This window comes from Charadrius vociferus, unplaced genomic scaffold (assembly GCF_000708025.1).
Source record: "Charadrius vociferus isolate BGI_N301 unplaced genomic scaffold, ASM70802v2 scaffold190, whole genome shotgun sequence".
Taxonomy (NCBI): domain Eukaryota; kingdom Metazoa; phylum Chordata; class Aves; order Charadriiformes; family Charadriidae; genus Charadrius; species Charadrius vociferus.
This window is the reverse complement of record NW_009646608.1, coordinates 216,886-237,046: the sequence shown is the minus strand read 5'-3', so window position 1 is coordinate 237,046 and position 20,161 is coordinate 216,886. Positions and strand designations below refer to the sequence as shown.

The window sequence follows — 20,161 nt, the reverse complement described above, 5'->3', positions numbered from 1 at the left end:
AGGGAACGGCGGCGCCGGTGAATTTTGGATAAGGGCTTGTGCTTTGTAAATGTTATGGTTCTTAGCGTAATGCGACCTCGGACTTTTTTTGGTTAACACAGTGTAAATGCACATTTTTGTTACGGGCTGACATGATCTCCTCACAGGTGGCCTCTACCTCTAATGAGCGGTCCCTCGTTAACGCTTTTGAGATTCCTGTGTAGTTAAAACGTTTATGCCAAGAGAAATGTTTGAAATATGTAAGGAAAGATCATTCTTTGGCAAAAGACCTCAGTCCTGAAGTTTATTGCTGTTGCTTTGTGAGATTTGTGTTAAAATGAACTTTTTTTTTTTCCCAGGTCTTCTGTAATCAATGGCTTTAAAGTCATTAGCTTTATATTCTCTTCTTTACAAAAGTATAGGAAGTTGCATATATTTTTTCCTGTATTTATTAAGCATTTAATTTTGATTAAGCCTGGCTACATAATCCCATGGGGTTTGGTTATGGGTATGATTTTTGTCATAACTTGCTTTCCAGGTTAAAGAGCTTCACAAGCTTCAAGTCAAAATGAAAAATATCAACTTGAAAGGAAACGTAGAAACTGTGGATATTAGCGACCTGGATACAGCAATTGAAAGAACTGAACTTGGGCTGAGAGTAAGTAAAATGGAGTAGATCCAGGAGATGATTCAGTTTTTGAGACCTCTGTTAGTAATTCACTTAGAGCACACAGGGCCATGAATTTGTCATCCTGCAAGATCCCGTGCTGATTAGCAAATGATGGGATTCATCAGATGTTACAGTTCAGAACCATGGCTTCTTTTTTTGGGCTGTCAGGTTAACTGATCTTGTGCCCCATACCACAAGCCAAAATCTCATTTAGTCCAACAGAAGGCAGAAGCCTATCAACTTTTCAGTCAAGTGAAGAACTGCCTTGCTAAATTAACTGAGTTAAATAAATTTAATATTCCTCGTGTTTTTGTAATAGTCTAAATATTATTTTTTCCCCTCTAACAGAAACATGCTGAAAATTACTTAAATGCTATAAGCAGACAAGTGTTAACTATTTCTTCTACTAATAATAAAGAAGTGCATTCAAAAGAGCCCCCTAAATGGTAAGTGAAACTGCTGTTTTATTGCAGAGAGAATGCAGGTGGCAAGACAGAAAAACTGTAGTGTCAGAATTTTGTAAAGCAAATGGGAATATTGGCCCAGATGAGGTTATTTTGGTCATTTGCTATTTTGGTTTTATTTTGTTTAAGATTAAAAAAAATACAAAATTAAATGCAGTTCTAAGTAGCTACAGCAACCTTCTGCTAGGTCCTGCGATTTTTTTTTTCACTAAATGCAAATTTAAATAAAAATATAGTCTTTCAGAATCAATAAGGTGGAAGCAGTATAGGTTTAATAAGTAAAATCAAAGTAATTTTAAGAAACCTCACTGTTTGTTTCTTTCTAAATCAGGGGCCTTCATTTTGGTGCTTCTCAGAAACAGCTTATTTTACCACGAGTACCTGTTGAGCCCGTGACTGTCCAGGCATACAGCAAATCAGCACTACACATTTCTCAAAGTTCACAGGTCTGAAATAACATACTAATTCTTCCAGAGACCTCACTAAATGAGTAGGCTGGTGTTTGTAGGTTACCAGTTGATCCCATAATGTTATGTTCTGACCCACATAGATTCAGTTTTTGATAATATACCATCTGTGACTGGAAGTGTTAAAAAATTCTCAGTAGAATGAGCAGGCAGAGAGTTGGGACCCTTCTTCCAGCCTCACAGTCCACATAAAATCTAAGTTAGCTTAAGGACTTCAGTGTCATCATGGGTACATCCACAAGCCTTCGTTTCTTTATTCCCCAACCCCAAGTATATTGTTAAAGTGTTCTGAAACCACATGTTTGTTCAGCTTTAAGGTCCCAGTCCTGCAAATACTTGCAGAATCACAGTTAAGCATACAGTAACGTGTCTAAAATAAATGGAACTATATCTTGGAATAGCATGAGCACAGATATAAATGTTTATGTTGGAGACTAAAAGTGCTGCTTCTTTTTGGTTTTTTTAGCATAAAATATATGGCAAATTGTGGGAAAGACTTCTGTTCATGTATAGGGTAGTCACCTCTATGATAAGTATAGGTTTTCTCCTTGAAATATGATTTTTTCGCTCCTTTTATAAAGGAAATAATTTGTAAAATAATTTAAAGCCTTCTTAAAATGTTTGTATCTGAAGTATTTTTGCTTTTCCATTCTAAGCTGTGGATTTTGACTTGTGAGTTCACGGTTGTTTCCTCAAATGTATTTTCCAACCAAATGACAGTAATTCATTGAATTGAAAAATACCCATTGTTACAATTTTGAGTTATTACTGTTTCAATTCAAGGAAGCTTTGGATGAGAGAGAATGTGAAGAAGAGGCTGTCTGTAGTAATAAGACTGTTACCAGAAGCTAGGGATTGAAGCTACTTGAAATGGTATAACCAGAATGAGCAGCCTAACACTTACATTGCTGATCTTTGTCAAAGAAATCCTAGTATAAAGTAGTATTAAAATATTGCTTACTCTTGAAATGATGGATAAGGTGCAATGAGATCTCTGTTTGGGTTTGTTTTTTTTTCCAGACAGTATTCCAGTCCTGTCCTATATGAATACACTTATATTGTGAGGGAAAAAAAAATGATTATCAGAGTTCAGCTACTCTGTAAACTCTGTATTGTCTATAGTCTTTCAACTCTTCATGTGCACCAATGAGCTTAATTTACAGTGGAGCACATGCTCTGTCCTGCCTTGACTTTCTCTTTGTCTTTCCATTTCTGGTATCTACGGCATCTGCTTGGAAATGCATATCCAGTGACACACGAGCTAGCCCTAATTTCCCATTATAAAGAAAATGGCAAACAGTGCTGTTTTGCCAGCTGTTCTACATGCCCAGCATGCCAACATAAAAAGCTTTTATTATTAAATAGTTGTGAAATCCAGCTGGGAAATTATCACCTACAATTCCTTACTTCCTGTCTTTTCCTTACTTGTAGCTATAAACAGTTTTGGGTTTTTTAAGCATACTTTGGTGTTTTTCAAAATTCCTTTCCACTCAAAGGAAATATTAGTGGACTGAATAGCTTTCTGTTCATAGACAGTATTTCTGGGTATGTAGGCTTGAAGAAATCAATGTTTCAACTCGTAGTGCTTCTGAGAGGAATTAATAATTCACAGTATTTTTGTGCTTTGCAGTCCATAGTGCACCGTGCAAGAGAAGAAATGGAGCATAAGTTGTGTTTGTAGTAATTAGGATGAAACAAGGTCGGAGTCAAATAAGCACAGATGCTGTTTTCACATAAGTATTGCTAGAATATTTGTCATATGAGTAATAGCTTGCCCACAGGTGTCAGAATAGGCTTAAAATTATGGTTTACTCACACATACAGTATTTCTGTATCAGCAGCCAGATAAGACTCTGCAAATCTAGCTCATAGGGGGAATTGTGAAGCGCTGTCCCCTTTCCCCCCCACACCCTTGTGTTGTAACTGGATTTCTTCTTCTACTAAAGCTTGAGAACCATAAAGAGGTCTCTTCTTCATACAGTAATTGTAAAGCCTCTGTATAGCAATGGTTGAAAAGACATTGCTATCCATAACTGGTAGGTCTATAAGTTCAATTATTTATTTTTGTTTTTAAAAACCATGCTTAACTGAAAATACCTGAACTGATGCTGTGCAGCTTTGTTTGGGGATTTTTTTGTTTGTTTTTTCTAAAAGTTGATACTTTCTGTGACATTCTGAATACACAGTAGAAGTTAATATTCTCTCATTATTAATAGAGTTAAAGATGTAAGTGAAAAGATATGTCTAAGGGGCTCTAGAATATGCAGATCACATAAATAGCTAGACATGAGAAGTGGTTTAGTTACTGATCATACAGATTGTTTCAAAGATTAATATAATGTAGTGCATTCATAAAGGAATTGGACTCTATTAGAAACCATGCGCCACATGCATCTGCAAAATAGAATTACAGAGTGAATCAGATTTATTGGCTTACTACATGATAAAAATCCTCTCCACTCTGAAATGACTTTTGTATTGAAGCAGAACAAGATTTGAACCATTTAACTGTACTGAACATGTCAACCCATTCTGCATACTCCAGCATACTCCACGTTAATAATTGAGCACAATAATTCACATTCTCATTGAGCGTTTTATTAGTAATAATGCAATATTTGACCTGCTATTCTCATCTTTTTCTTGTTCTACATCAAGACGGTTCAAGGTAACTGAAATTTTAGACATTGGGTAATACAGATTGATGGATAATGTAGATGGAAGAGACCCATGATACCATCTGCATCAGCTCCTAGAAATGTAGAATTGTCACTTGCTGTACATCTAAGCTGAGAAAGTAACTTCTATCAGGTTTTGTTTATGAAGCATTTCAATTCTTGTTATCCTGAGTGGAATCTGCTACTCCAGCGTTGATCATTTCACTATAAGTCTGAGTGGGGAGTCTGCATTGTGAATCATCTCCTATTTTAATTGAGAAGGTACTCAATTTTCCCCCAGTTCTTGTTTAATAGCACAAGCAGTTTCCTTTCTGTACAGTGGTGTGTTACAGTAATAAAATAAATACCACAAAATCACTGATGAGGTGAAAATTGAACTTTCTGTCTCTGTGCAGCCATGTGGGTAAAAGAGTAATTGGCTTGGATAATAACTTTTGTTCTTACAAACCCAAACCTAAATGAGCATCTCGTTGATACATCTGCTTGTAATTACTATCAAAAGAAGAGAATGTATTGTGCAGATAAATAAATTAAACCATTTTTAGTGCTTTCACAAAGTAATACAATTGTTTAATAGTTCAAGTATACTTCTAATGATTCTTAGACTTCTTATGGCATATTTTGTTTGTCAAAAATAGAGTTCTCATGAATTTATTTTTTATGTTTAGGCAATAGAAATATCAGCAGAGAGTTCTTGTGTATAAATATGTTTAGTTGGATCTTACTATGTAAGGGAACTTCTTTTTATTCCTGAATCCATGTAAGGGGAATTAAGCATGTAGACTGCCGGGTCCCCAGCTCCTCTGAATTACCTTAGCTCTGTTCACTTCTCTGATGAGACGTTACTTTCTGCCATTGGAGGATTCTTCCTTATTCAGCATTGGTTGGTAAATAAACCCTGTTGGATGCAGTGTCTAGTTAGCGGTGTTATAGCAATAAAAGTATTGGGAGATACAACTACACTTGTTACAGACCCAGGTGTAAACTAAAGCACATGAATTAAGATGAGCCAAAATGTTTTCAACTTAAGAAACTTCTTCTGTAGTAAAAATATATGGCATCACTTCTGGCTTTTATAGAAAAGTATGTCCTTTAGATACTTTTAATAACAAGATGAAACTTTAAAAGTCTTGTTCTGTCCATCGGGATTTAAATAATAATTTTTCTTAGCAAAATAGTTGAATCGGTTCCATGCAGGTAACATGGTACATTAAGAAACTACTGTTTTAATTTTGATTACTTTAAGGATTTTTTATTTCCTGATTTACTTAAAAGGAAGTGCTCTATCTGCATTGAGTCAATGGGCCATAATCAATCCAAAGAAGCTGTTCTGATCCATCTCCATCAGGTCAATGATTCATGAATTAAAGTCTCTGGCAAACAATGCCAAGGTAGATTGGACTCTTATTATCATCTGTGGGAAGAATGCTCATATGACACGCTCCCAATAGATAGGGTGTGTATAAAACATTTGTTATCACACAGGTAAATAGTACTCACAAGTTACCTATGTTAATCAAGTGAGTCAAACCTGATTGTCATTTCCATTCAAAGTTTAACTCAAAGGTGCACAAATTTGGAAATTTCAGAGTTTGTAATGAAATCGATTGAACAAATTTTAGCAAGGCACGCACCTACTATCCACATATGTGCTTTTGCCAAGTTGTCTGAGGATAGTCAAGTAACATGAATTTTTATCATAATTTTGCAAATTTAGGAACATTAGCCAATTCCTGTGTATAAACACTTCTGTTCTAGTGCAGTTATTTTAAGAATATGCATATTATATATTTCAGCATCAGCTGGAAATGGATATGAAAATTATGTTTGACCCAGAGAGCATCAATAATAAAGCTGTTTTAAAACAACAGAGCTATGAGACCAAGCTGCCACTTATAACTAAGAAAAAAGCTGATCCTGTAAGTAACTTGCATTATCTTATGGGCATTACTTCTCGCTATTGAAGTTAATACATATCAGATCTAAATTAAAAAGACATTAAGTGAAAGTACCTCATAATTTCCTGCTTTTTGATGTTGATATGTAGCAATCAAAACGTTCTGGGTGACAATACTCGGGAACACAAACCTGTAGCATAACAAGTTTAGGTAGCAAGACCCCAGTCCAGCAGAAGTCTAAGTGTACATGGGAATGTGCATGGTAAGTAATCTTGGTAAAATCAGGAAGTGAAAATAAGCAAACTGGCGATTGTGGAGTTTAGGATGTGACCCAAAGGTCAAGGAAGAAGTAAAAGGGGTTTTGCTGACAAGAATGGGCTTTCAGTTGTTCATTCTGTGGCCATTTCTTAAAAAGACGAGAATACATTCTGTTTTCAAATGATAACAGGAATGTTAGGAAAGTGCCTGTACTTTGGTTTAATGCTCTTTTTAATTGATTTTTTCTAAAAAAAAAAAAAAAAAAAAAAAGCAACCCTGCCATGGGATTGCTGACACTGACCAGAAGTTATTGTCACAGAATCAAATAAAATAAGGGTGATACTGAAAGAGAATCAGAATCCTAGAGTGACTACATGAATTTAGGGGTGGTTTGTCTTACTTTTCTGACATGGTTTGGGAGGGAATGTTGGGTTCTACTTCTTAGCTCCCTCCTGGGAGCGCTTCCTTTGGAATGTGAGGGACAGATTCAGATCTTTCCTTTCCATGTCTTAAAGATCCCAAGTGCCCTCACTGACAAGCTACAAGGTATTCTGAAGCACAGCCTTTCTTTTCTTTCTAGTTAAGCTATTTTCCTTAGTGTAAAACAATTATCTACCAAAGCTGGGACTAAGCTCTCCTCAGAGCACTCTGACTGGTATCCACCAAATCGCCCTTCTCTATTCTTCTCTCTGGTCTGAGAATGTCCAAGCTGTGTAAGATTAAGTTTTGATTATTCCAAATTTGTGTTCTGCAGCCACTGCTCCTCTATAACAAATGAACATGAAGATGACGCTTTCTGCAAAGTATGCTTTAAAAAAAATTTAGCAGGCACAGGCATCCCTCCCAAGATCAGTTATGTTCACAAATTTAGCACAGCGATGTGGTCCACATGAAAGAATATGCCCAGTGGTCTCACACAAGGATGCTCTTCTACAATTTAATTTATGTAACAGAAGCATTATGCAGCAAGCCTAGTGCTATGAGAGACATTCTAGGGTATTTGATTTTAAACAACATAAACAGAATCTGTGAATGGCACAGTTGTAAGCTGCCACTTATAAAAAAAATGATTTTTGAAAGCTGTTGCCCAGACTAAGAGGTGATTTGTCTAACCCTGTGATACAGAGTTAATTAGAAAAAAGCATCATGGCTAATAGCTTTTTAGAACCACTCTAAAACACTCACAGAGAGGAATATTATACTGCTGCAGAGAGCCATGTGTTTTACCACTCTCGCTGGAACATACTGATCAGAGAAAACTTCTTAACGTTGACTTAAATTACAAACATTTAGTGTAAATTAGTCAACTCTGATACGTATTTACAGTTGCTAAGGAACTGCTTATGACAGGGAGATGGGCTGAAAAAAAAAAGCAGGTATTTCCTATCTCTAATTTATTTTACAGCATTTACTGAAGTAAATGCTTTTTAGAAGTTTTCGAATCCCATGACACAATCTGTGTTTTTAAATGTTCTAGCTTAGCTGGGGGTAAAATTTTGCAATTAGAGTTGCAAAATCCACTACCGAGATTGTGAATTAAGGCATTTTTGTTAAATGTGTTCTATACCAGCACTAAGAGGAATTATAGTTATAGATCACCAATAGTGACTAAAATAAATCGACATGTAGTTGCTGGTCTAAAATTATATGGCCTTTCATTTAAAAAAAAAATAAATCAATTAAAGTAGCTACAAGAATTAAGCTAGGTGCTACCTACCCTGGTTTTACTAATCAGCCATTAGAGGGCAATATTTGTACGCACACATGCGGGCACACACGCACGCATATATCCATGTACATGCCCTACATATGTACATAAGTTCAAAGATTACCTCTCAAAAAAATCAGTGGCAGAAGGACTCCCATTGAAGTAAATTAAAAACTAATTGCTTGGTTAACTGCATTCAGGTTTTTTCCAAGAGTTGTCAGCATCTGAGTTTTCAAGGTGACCTGGGCATTTAAAAATGTGATGAGATTAAAAACACATTGGTTTTGAGGTGAATAGATAGGTCAAGCACAAATCTACACGGACTTTTTATTATCCTGCTATTTGAGTAGTTTGAAAAATTATTAGTAAGGATCTCATTGTTTCATGAAAAATGTCGTCTGTTCTTGCTCGTTTGATATTATAAAGTTGCTGACACTGGATTTTATGACAGAAACTAAGAACAATTAACTATTGCCCTTTTGTATCTTTTGGGGTCTGATAAGCACTAATGCTTCATCCTCTGTAAAGTTCTGTAGTTATCTTTAAAAGAGGACTGTCATTCTGTTTGAAACACCACGGGCAGACTGGGCATCACTTTATTTTGTAGCCTATATCTAGATAACAAATGAATAATAACGAATAGATAATTATTAAATATGTATTCTTCCCATGGAGTATCCAGCAAAACAAATAGTAATCTGAATTGCAGCAAAAATAATTCTGACGTACTGCTGCAATGTAGAAAAGATTCACAACTATACCTTTCATTTTCATAGGACTGCTGTTCTTTTATAGAATTATACTGGCACTTTTTGGTCCTTGTTTTCTTATAAGTGTATATTATACTGTAAACTTAGGAACCTTTTAATTTATTCATGAGGTAGAATTTAATATGGTGATGATTTCTAGCCTTTATGAGTTGCATCTTATATAGCGTGGCTGTAATGGTGACGGCAGTGATTCTGTGTTGTGGTGGGGTTTTTTTTAAGCTAACTTATTTGAGCACAACCGTTCTAATCATTTCCTCAGTTATTCATTCTTTATTCAGCATTTGCATGATGCTAATCACTGGAAGTTTATTCATTTCCAAAATTATAAACTAAGTCAAAGCAGGCAATTCTTTTCATGTCAAGTGACTAGAAGTTGTAGAAGAAAAACAGGTCTCTTGGTCCTCAAAACCGGATTGTGTTTTAAACCTATGCATATGGCTATAATTACAGTCAAAGCATAATTTGGCAGTGGTAGCAGAATGAGACTTAAACAAATTGATGTTACACTACAGTAATTCAAAATAAGCTTGTTGCATTTGTATTATGGTATGTAATCATATTAAACAGCACAGTGAATTAATAAAATCTTCTTGTCACTGAAAATAAAAAGGAAATAATTGGTGAGATAGAGTTAACTTAACAGATGACTATAGTCAGCATCCTTTCAACCTAGAAATGGGAATGTGAAGGTCACCCCCATCTCAGATGACAAACGTAGAACATTTTGTTGGTAAACAAATTAATCTTTTGAAAGGTCACCATTTGTTTTAAGTTTTTATCCAGTTCTTGTCATCTGGAATTGGAGATTGACTGTCATTTTGCTAGGTAGGGGTGCAGCCGAAGCTGCTGAAGCTGTTTCAGTACATATCAGCATTCCTTGACAAAATTCGCTGCCTGATTGTGATGCTATGGGCTGCTGGTTTACAGCTGTCTCCGGACAAGAATGGAGGCCCACCCCTGAATTCCAATAAGTTGGTCCTGCATATTCTGCCTCGTGTAAGCTGGCCTTTTGCCCACAAGTAAAATGTATTGTAGTTCAAGCCAGCAATTATCTTTCTTACTTCCTTCTGTGCTGCTTCTGTTGCCTTTTTCAAAAAGCAGATGTGGGATTCACCAAAGTTCCCCATCTATTCTCTTTTGCACCTGTTATGGCAGAATTTTGATAGAGGTAAATTTCTGGGAGAGCCAGCAGAAGGCCTTAAAAGGAGCAAAGCTTGTTTTTTCACAGGTACTTGGAAAATTGACACTTCAGAGGCATCTCCGGTTACTTTAAGAGCTTAAAGTAGGTAAGAATAACATATAAGACCTGTTGTTAAAGATGCCTAGTTGCTCCATGTTGAAGGTTTAATGTTGAGCTTCCCATTTAAATTGCACTTTATTTTCTGTAGATAAACAAAATCTGAGGGAAATAATATGTATTAATATGTTAGTATTACATCTAAGGGAAACTCTATTCATCATTAGGTAGATAAAATGCTGGACTATGTAAATTGGAATAAGAAGGACAAATTTTAACTTTTCATACAGTTTTCCTACTCAGATACCTTCTTGAATAAAAAGACAACCAGTCATAAAAATTGTTCATATTTTAAATCTCTTACAGAGACTGTTACAAATTTGACTCATATGACTTTAGAATAGTTCCACTGACACTGGTGACAATTTGTCCTTTACTTAGCATTAAGTGTTTCTGCATTGAATTCCATCTGCTTGTCCTCAGACTTGGAGGACCAAAATTAGGTTATTTGAAACCAGAGTTAAGCACTCTTTCTTTACTATTTATTACTAAGATTATTTGGCTCGATTGTCAGAACAAGATTCTTTTTCCCAAACTGATAGACGATGGAAATGTGAGTGAAATTATTCTTTGATTCTGCTTCCTTGCTTTGCTGCTCAGGGTGTAAATCCACACAGAAAAAATATATTTGTTTAGTCTGTAAGGCTGTGAAACTGTAAAATGCAATGAAATCCTACACTAATTCTCATCTGGACAAAACCAAATCTGACGTGATCTATTGTGGGTAGTAGACTCAAGATTGGACTTGATGTCCTACAGACATGCCTTCTAACCAACATTTCTATTATTTCTATGATTCTGTGATTGAGAGCAAAGAATGAAAATCACTTAGCACCTCTCCTTTACTCCATTTGAGTTTTTCACCATCTGAACTGATTTTCTCCCATTGCTTAAATCTTAGATACCTCCTGCTCCTGTGTGAACAGCAGGCTCTTTGATCTGTAATGCTTAGGGGACAGACCCATTGAACCCTCTCACCATCTTTGCATACTGACATAGAAATTCTTTCTGAATTAGTTGTCAAAGCAGCTTTGCATCTCTCTTAAAGTAAGGTTGTCTAAACCGTACTTTCTTAGCTTGCTTATATAATACCATGATCAGGTAGCTTCAAAAGCCATGCTAAAGTCAAGATAAGAAGTACTTAATTTTTCTTCCTTATTCACAACACTTGCTAACCTGTTGTAGAAAAAAAAATTAGATTGGTCTGACAAATTTCGTCTTGACAGGCTCAAGTTACTCATTTATTTGTTACTTTCCGGACATTTATAATTAGTTTGTTTGGTTATTTGTTCAAGAATTTTTCCAAGAATCGTCGTTAAATCAATAGGGCTATCACTCCCCAACACATCCTCTGCCCCTTTCTAAAGATGGGTGCTGTGCTCTTTTCGAGTCTTTTAGTATATTATCCGTTCCACAAGAGTCCCACCAGCAGTTCTGAGACGGCTTTAGATGGTTCTTTAAGTATCCTAGGGTGTATTTCATCAGGATCAGCCAATTTGAAAACTTCTGAACACTGTCTGATCTCTTTTGCCCTTAAGGTAGCCTGAGACATCTTTTCTTTTGCACTACAATTAAGTGAGTTGATTCTACTCATAAGTAGCTGCTTTTTTTAATGATGATTATGAATGTATTTAATTATGTCATTTTTTATTACCCAGAAGCTTCTTCCTACTTGCATCTCATTTTGTCTTACCTGTTTAAGTAAACACGAAGCAGTCATCAGTATGCCCATTTTCTGTGTGCTTTTTTCTTTTGAGATCAACAAAGAATGTATGATTTCTCAAGTTTGATAACTTGCTATCCTTCCTATCCTGCTTCATCTCTGGAATAGTTTGAGCTTGTTTCTATAGTACTTTTTATCTGTGGAACAGACAGTTCAATGGCATTCCAGTTTCTTCCAATTAGACTTGCCTTCTGCAAGCTCTCTCCTGCCAGTTTTCTGAGCGTATTGAAAACTGAGCTTAGGTCCATTGATTTTATTTTTTTTATGCTTCCTACTTCCCCTTGTAGGGATTGTGAGCTGTGTACATCAAATCTTGATAGGAACTTCTTCATAAAAACATGATGGTAGATGGCAATTTGGCGAAAATAATCATGAAATGATAGATTACTCTGTTATATACCTTTTCCGCAATTACTATCAAGCTCTGTGGTTTTCTGATATTTACTTACCAAATCTCATCTATCTGATCTTCCTGGTTGGATAAGCTGTAGTTTTGATACATGATGGTAGTCAACTTTTCTCTGTATTTAATATTAGTCTCTAAAAAACATATTTATAAACAAATTTAAAAGAAGAAGTTGTCCTAGTTAAATATTGGTGTCTGGGTAAAAAGAAAACAAATACAGAACTAATCAGAAAATCCCTGTGGTGTTACAACAAGTGCCCTATTTAAAACAAAGCAAAAAGGAAAAAAATCAAGTGGGAGAGGTTTATCCGCAGGAGAAAAACACTTTAGAAAGCATAATAGAATTGTTTTTCTCATGTCCCAGGTTAATTACACTCAGAAGCACTTGAAATGAAAAAATAGTTTTTCAGCACACACCAAGCGTATTATAAGGCAAGTAAACCTCAGTCTGCACTGCAAATTAAGTGCTCCCTTCCAGCCCTATAAAACTGTACTTTAAAAGTACCCGTGATGAAGCAGGCTGTGTGCTGACTTCAGTAAAGCATACTTGCTGAATCATAATCTTCATAAGAAACTTCACTATAAGATGTTATTCATGCAGGAAAATGTTTGAGGTTCCAATCACCTCTTAGCAGTAATGGTCACTTGGGTCCTGCCAGAGAGGAAGCAGCTGAGGTGCCTACAGGTTAGCGTTGTATAGAGCGTGATCCGCTGCTTCCATGCTGTTTTGGGTCTGTCAGCACTACAAACATTAAAATGCTAGTTAGGAGCTGCCAGTACTGGAATATGTGGCATAAAATTCACTAGGTTTTGTGTTTATGCCATAAAAGCTGTAGGTGTGAGTAAAGGTTTTAAATTGTGCTGAAGTAAGCAGATGGAAGTCTATGGACAACTTGTTGAAAAGATGCAATCTTTTAAATATCTTTTCAAGTTAAATCACTGAATAACGGTAATGAAACTATATACTGATGCTGAAAGTACGTTTTTTTTTCTTGCAGTACTTATTTTTATTATTTTTGAGGTCTTGTTGTAATTGAATTGGCTTAATTTTAGTGAAAATAACTGAAGTATGAAAGCATTTTGTCAAATTTTGATATCTCACGGAAGTCTTCAAGGGGGCAGCTAATGCAGCAAATAAGATGCTGAAAAAACATACAAGAAAGGTGTATAGATTGGGTGGAATTTTCATAGGTACCTGTTTTGGGTCAGCTCCATAGTTCACTCTGTTGCCTGTACTAGGTAATGAAGTGAATCACAGTGACACTGTGCAGTTTAAATGAGAGCTTAAATTACATTACAGTTGCATCTGTCCTTATTTTAACATGACAACTGGTATAGACTTTGTAGAAATTAAAAGGTGCAGCAAAGAACAGTTAAATATCTATCTCCCGTTTAAAAAAAAAAAACCAACCAAACACAAACAAACAAAAAACCCCAAACAAACAAACAAAAAACCCTCTAGGCTGCTTTTGAACTCATACACTCCACCTGAATTGCTTTTCTTTGTAGCTTATTACATCTCTGAACACAAATGAAATACATATGTTTCATGATGCTGTTTATCATAACAAAACTCCTGGGATTTAAACTACGATAAAACTGACCAATAGTAATGTCAGTGATGCTTTACTGATACAATAGCAATAGCCTGAAAAAGGAGTCACTTTAATTAAATTTGGTTCTTTTTATATATTTTTTGTTGTGTCCTCAACAAACTGCTGGGGCTGAGAGTGAGTAGAAAAGTGTGATTTATTATTCCCTTTTCTCAGTATCAAGCCACTTATATGCCAGCTGGTATAAAGTTAATCTTTGTTATATGCTTATTGCTATTTTCTTGGAATACAAGGACATGAAGATTCATACATCTAGATCCCTTAAAGCATAATGCTTCATAATGGCCATAACTAAAATGAGTGCCTATGATTTCTCTGAAAGATTCTCTGTTATGATAAACCGTACATATTTTCTATCTCCCTAATGTCTCTTGTGGACAGTGTTATTATACAAATTGGCAGGAAAAATTATAATAGTTTATTTTGATCTGTCTCATTTCCCTATTAGGATTATAAGTAGTTCTTCAGAATTGCCTATCCCTTTCTATAAAGTTGATGGTTGATGTTATTCACTAATTATGACACAATACTGCTCGAAGATCCCAATCGTGGCCTGGATCCTATTGTACTAAAAGCTGTACAAGAGCATTATAACCAGTCATTAAAACCTGGTATTTTAAACCGGGAAGTCTCAATGTGTGCTGTAAGAGAGGTAAATACCATTATTCCCATTTTGCAGACCTATCAATATTTCCTAGCTTTATGATTTTATGTATTTATTATTATTTTAAGGTAGTTCATCATTCATAATGAAATAATTTTTTTAAAAAGCAAATTAAAAAAATTGCAGTATTTGGCATTAGGTTGTCTTCTTTGAACCCTCATCAGTAAGGTTCAAACTTTTCTATCAAATATAAGAATTTCTAACCTTTAGACTAATGGAGTAACTGCTAACAGATGTCACCCACAAAAGCATGGGACTTTTTTTTTTTATTGGGCTTCACAGCTATTTGCTCACTAAAGATGAGACTGCGGGATGTTGAGGTCCACTCCGAATTGTGAGGGAGATGTGCCCTGTTGCATACGAAGTTACTTATTTCCTTTTCCCAGTCTGCACCAGTTTCTCCTTTTCCCATTTTTATCTTGCCCCAGACTCTCTGTTCCTTGAGACCTTCCTCTCTGTTCCTCTTCCGAGACTGCTTCCAGAACATTTCCTAGTCTTATCGGCCTGATTCTCTGCCAGGTGCCCAACTGATCTGCCAGGCTCTTTGTCCAGCCTGTCCCAATGTTCTTTCCTAACCCTGCTGCCCCTAGGTCTTTTTCCTTCTCCAGTCTGCCTGTGGCTTTCCTGTTTGCTCAAACACCCAGTGTGCCCCTCCAACTCCCATTCTTCTTGTCAAGACTGATAATATATTCCCACCTGTGTGTTGGCACTTATTTACCCTATTCATTCAAATTTAGTCGCTTCCTTCTTGTGTTGCCTGGACCCACCATGAAAGTTACTGGAGGACCTGTAAAGTTGCAGTGGCAGGGGAAGTTCTGAGCAGCATATATTAGAGCACATCCAATCCTGAGGTAGTTTAGCTGCTAAAACTAAGAAACCTTTATCTGGATTTCCAAAAATTTGTCGACAGAATAAGGTTTGATAGACTAGCGTTAGATTTTCCTTTTGCTTCATGAAATATTTGAGTTTATTTAAGTTGAATCTTTCATGTATCTCTAGGTTTATCATTGTCTCATTTTTTTTGTGGCATCCAGCCAGGTGGGAGAAAATAATATAATCTTCTGCTGGTAGTGGTTCAGTGCTATCCAAGTGAGAGATCTCAGTGATGTTCCTTGCCTTGAAGTTGCATGTGCTGTAATGCTTTAAATCCACTGAATAGCTCTCTGCTTGTTTAGGAGTTGAGTACAACCCACTGTGCAAATGGAATAGTATGTATATTCCTAGTCAGAAAGAAACTCAAGATACTTAGGATATTGGAGAGAGAAAGAAAAATGCTAGATGATAACAAAGAGTTTTTATGTTTATAATATTGAAGTATAAGGTGGTGATATATTATTTTCCCTGTGCACCGCTCTACATATGCGGTAATAAGCGTAACAATAAGACACATGATATCACTGTCCCAAAGCGATGTGTGTCACTGCTTGAGTTCCTGGCACTTAGAACCAGCAGGTTCCATTTTGTCAGGCAAGCGCAGGTTAATTGGGGAAGTAAGGGAGCTTTAATCCCCGCCTTAGCACAGCCTGTGTGGCACATGTTTCCACATCATGTTACCAGGCTGTCCTTGAGGAACCCTGGAACTTCAGAAGTCTGTGAAACTTACTGTTCCCTGATTTGTGAGTAGTTTCACATATTTTAATTTCATTGGTATTCTTTCCAGGGAAAATTTATTTACATATTTGAAAGTATTTCCTTGTCTTTCTGATACCTTGCCTGTGTATGCATTTTATACGGTGGTTTTTTTAGACTGTTCTGTCAAGAAATACTATGTTTACACTGTGCTCATTAAAATTGAGTAAACTTCTTGTGATTCCTCTATTAACTAGTACACTGATTTTTGCATAACAGAAGTCACAAGACATCAATTGGATTTAATTAATTTTATTTTAAATTATTAAAGTAATGACAGTAGACAATACTGTAGCATGTTCATAAGTAGTAAAAGCAGTGCTTGTACTAGTACATTATTAAATCTTAATGAAACTATTCAGAGCAGAAATTATATGTATTATTTATTATTGTGGGAGTAGAAAAGTGTGTCTTTGCAAATCCCAGCTTTCTCTTTTTAAAAAGAAGATTCTGTCTCTTCCTAGATGTGTAGTCAGAAGGTAGTGAAAGGTCATACAGCTAGCAGCCTTTGGGGTTTGCCTGCCTCTCACCACGTGGATTCTCCCTTACCCCTGCTAGAAGAAGATATAACAAAAGGTGAGTCACAGAAGCCCACCTGGATACTGTACAGATGTACGCTACGTATGCAATGTGGTTTGCTGTTTGAAGCAGGTATCTAGTAATCAAATTTTCTGGCACTTCAAAACTTGTAAGAATTGTGATCTCAAATGTTGCGAACGATAGAGATCAACTTCAAACTACTTACGCCATGTGGTAGCCAACTTAGGACATAGCATATGTTATATTGAGCGTTATCCTCCTGAAGTCAGTTATCTTGTAATTCACAGAGTTCAGCTGCTACTGGAAAGAAATGTGTGTGATGTGTGGTTCTTGTATGACTAAATAACATGGTCAAAGTAAACAGTCATATTTAACATCTGGTTATTAATCATGCAATCTTAACTAGATCTGCACTTGGACTATTTTAGCAGTCAGTCCGTATTTATGACTTAATTACATTGTGGTTTATAAGAGTTAATTCTCATCCATTCTGTGCATTAAGTTGCCATTGTACAAACATATAAATTCCTCCTCAGAATGAGCACCATTACAGTACCTTCTATGGATTTGTCAGTTTTTATAGGCAAAGCTCACCTTCCTTGAGGGTAAAATATTGAATGTTGAAAGATACGAATCTTTCAATAACAGAAAACTGCTGCTTTTCTAGTTTTGATTTGGAATTGGAAGAACTTCTGTTCAATTCTTTCTTTATTGTTACTAATTCTTTTACTTTCATAGCTGGAACGTATATGAATTGTTCAGTAATATTGTCATCTTGTAGGTATTCTGAGCCTAACTGAGCAACGGCTTATCCTCCCCGCAGCAAGGATAACTCTCCAGACACCTCCTGTTGTACACAAAGCAGTACCTTTCCATGAATTTCACAGGCAGCACAAGAAGTCGGCTGTAGGTGAGCACACAGGATTGATAACAACCATCAATTGTATCTCCAACTTCACTTTCAGGACTTTGTTTTATCTCACAAGGAAACAGCTGTCTAATGAGCACTCAGTCAAATTTTTAGGAATACTAAGTGCATAACGATGTACATGAGCATCCTGTGTCTTGCAACTGTATGGGAATCAGATTTCTTAATTCCTACGAGGATTTGGTCCCTGTTCATTTTGGAAATCCTGGTAGGCTCCTACCTGCATGTTTAAATTTCTGAGCACCTGAACCTGAAGATCTGACCGTTGGCGTTAGTGTAAAGTCAGTGTTACTCTAAGCGTGACCTGCATGACTTACAACAGCTGATCGAGTATCTATTTTGCCAGTTTGATTAAATGAATGACTCCTACTAAGTAAACATACTCTGGGCAATGGGATTCTGATCTATCACAAAGCGTACTCAAAACTGTTGTTGCCACAGCTGCTTGTGGTATATGATATCAGTATGGAAAGGAGCATAAGGAAAATCAGCGGTGGACTCAGTAGCAAAGTTTGAAAAGTTCTCCTAATGAAAAGGGGTGGTTGAAAACTAAAATTATATAAGGAATAACCTGGACTATAAGTGCTAATATTTTGACATTGTTATCCTGGGTATACTGTTGGCTGGCATATTACGAACTTTAGAACATTATAGATTAAAACCGTGATACATTTTCCAGTAGCCTGATCTCAGTCTTCACAACAGCAACTTGTTATAGCATGATTTGGCTTATGGCCATCCAGTGGCATTCCTCAATGACTTTTGGTGATAACCCATGAAAATTTCAACCTGCTTGGACATGAGAGCAAACTGGAGCATGCCAGTACCTGATGGTAAGTGGTAGAATATCAGTTTGATGCCGTTGTTGCACTTCTTTTAACAATGAAACCTGCGATCAATTTTTTTCTTTGGTACAGGAGAGATTAGCAGTAGGGTGGACCCTGAGAATACAGACACCATCACCTTCCAAAACTCAAAGGAAGCAATATATGGCAAATATTCCTCTAGTAAAGGTAACACTGCACCGCTTCCGTCTAGCAGCTCCATGGTTTCAGCCAGGAAATCAAAGCCGGTGTGGACGTATCCAGCTCAACAGTTGGAATCTGAGCTGAAGATTCCCTCTCAGGCACAGGTATTTAGACAGTGAGGATAATGAGGTTTTTTATTCATGTTTTTAATACTGTTTTTACTAGAGATGGTTTAGGAAGTGACTGTAAATCACTGAATTGGTACAGGAGGGTTCGAACCAAAGCTAGTAAATAAATATTGAAGTAAGTAGGAAATACTTCATATATTGCCAGTTTCTACTTTCTCAAGTCTTCTACCTAAATTTGTCTGCTTTTTCACAGAATCTTAGAAAATAAGTCTAGAAAGGATGTTACGAGGTTATCTAGACCTCCAGGCAGAATTACCTGTACCTGTAATATTGCGGACAGATGTTTTTCTAACCTGTTTTGAAAACTTTTGGTGATAGCAACTCCACAGTCTCCATAGGCCATCTGTTCCAGTGCTTAACTAACTATCTGTACTGTTATAAAAGAGTTTTTTAATGTCTCATCTAAATCTCCCTCACTGCAGTTAAGCAAATGTAGTGTTTCCCGAAGACTATATGGGAGTTTGACCTTGACTGCTTAATGCTTGCTGATTGTTCTTGATCCCCATGCAAAAGGGACATTTCTTTCTTTTTATGGCTAATTATTGTGTTCCATAGCAAACTGTCTAGAGTTTTGCTTGATCTTTCTGGAATTTTTTACTTTTGCACCATTGGGGAGATCTGAAAATGAAAAAGACATCTGGAAATCAAAAATAAAGCAAACTTAAGAAATGGAGATCAATGAGTTATTAGTGTAAATACAAATAATGATCTAAAAATAGTTTGAAAATAGTGCACTTGGAAGGAACCTTTAAGATCATCAAGGCCAACCGTCAGCCTAACACTGCCAAACCCACCACTAAACCACTTCCCGCAGCACCATGTCTACTATGTCTTTTAAATACCTCTGGGGATGCCGACTCCACCACTTCCCTGGGCAGCCTGAAGATCAAAGCTAATGAGTTGCTGGCTAAAGTTGCTGGTAAATATGGAGTCCTGTTAAGAGGCAGGAACATTTGTATTCCAAGTTTTACCCCATTTGCATTTATATGGCAGGATGTTACCCACTCTCCTGGGATGGGTGAAGGCAGTCTCAGTGATACAATGCTATTGCAGTTACTTTCTGATTGTGGTCCAGTGAATCACTGTAGAGCTTAATTTTTGTATTTGGTAAATCAAGCATACTTCCTCTGTGCAATTCATGTATTTCCATAAAAATGCTCGTAATCTTGCATGGCCTCTGAGGTCTTTGTGTGGCAATGGGCTCTATGGTAAAGCTGGGCTAGACTTTGTGGTTATGATGTATAAATCAGTATGAGTGTATTTCAAATACATAAATTCCCACAGTTAGGTTATAACTAGTAATACAATAGTCT

At 36.4% G+C, this 20,161-nt stretch overlaps 1 protein-coding gene across 1 annotated transcript in view; it reads left to right on the top strand.

Moving 5' to 3' along the window:
- Nucleotides 1-547: 547 nt before the first annotated feature.
- IQCH (IQ motif containing H) overlaps nt 548-20,161 on the top strand; it is a 70,971-nt gene continuing 51,357 nt past the window's right edge. The window contains exons 1-7 of the mRNA XM_009887291.1: nt 548-637; nt 998-1,095; nt 1,445-1,559; nt 6,055-6,177; nt 16,689-16,800; nt 17,546-17,674; nt 18,610-18,824. Of these exons, the coding sequence (XP_009885593.1) occupies nt 548-637; nt 998-1,095; nt 1,445-1,559; nt 6,055-6,177; nt 16,689-16,800; nt 17,546-17,674; nt 18,610-18,824 (882 nt within the window). The remainder of the gene's footprint in view (nt 638-997; nt 1,096-1,444; nt 1,560-6,054; nt 6,178-16,688; nt 16,801-17,545; nt 17,675-18,609; nt 18,825-20,161) is intronic.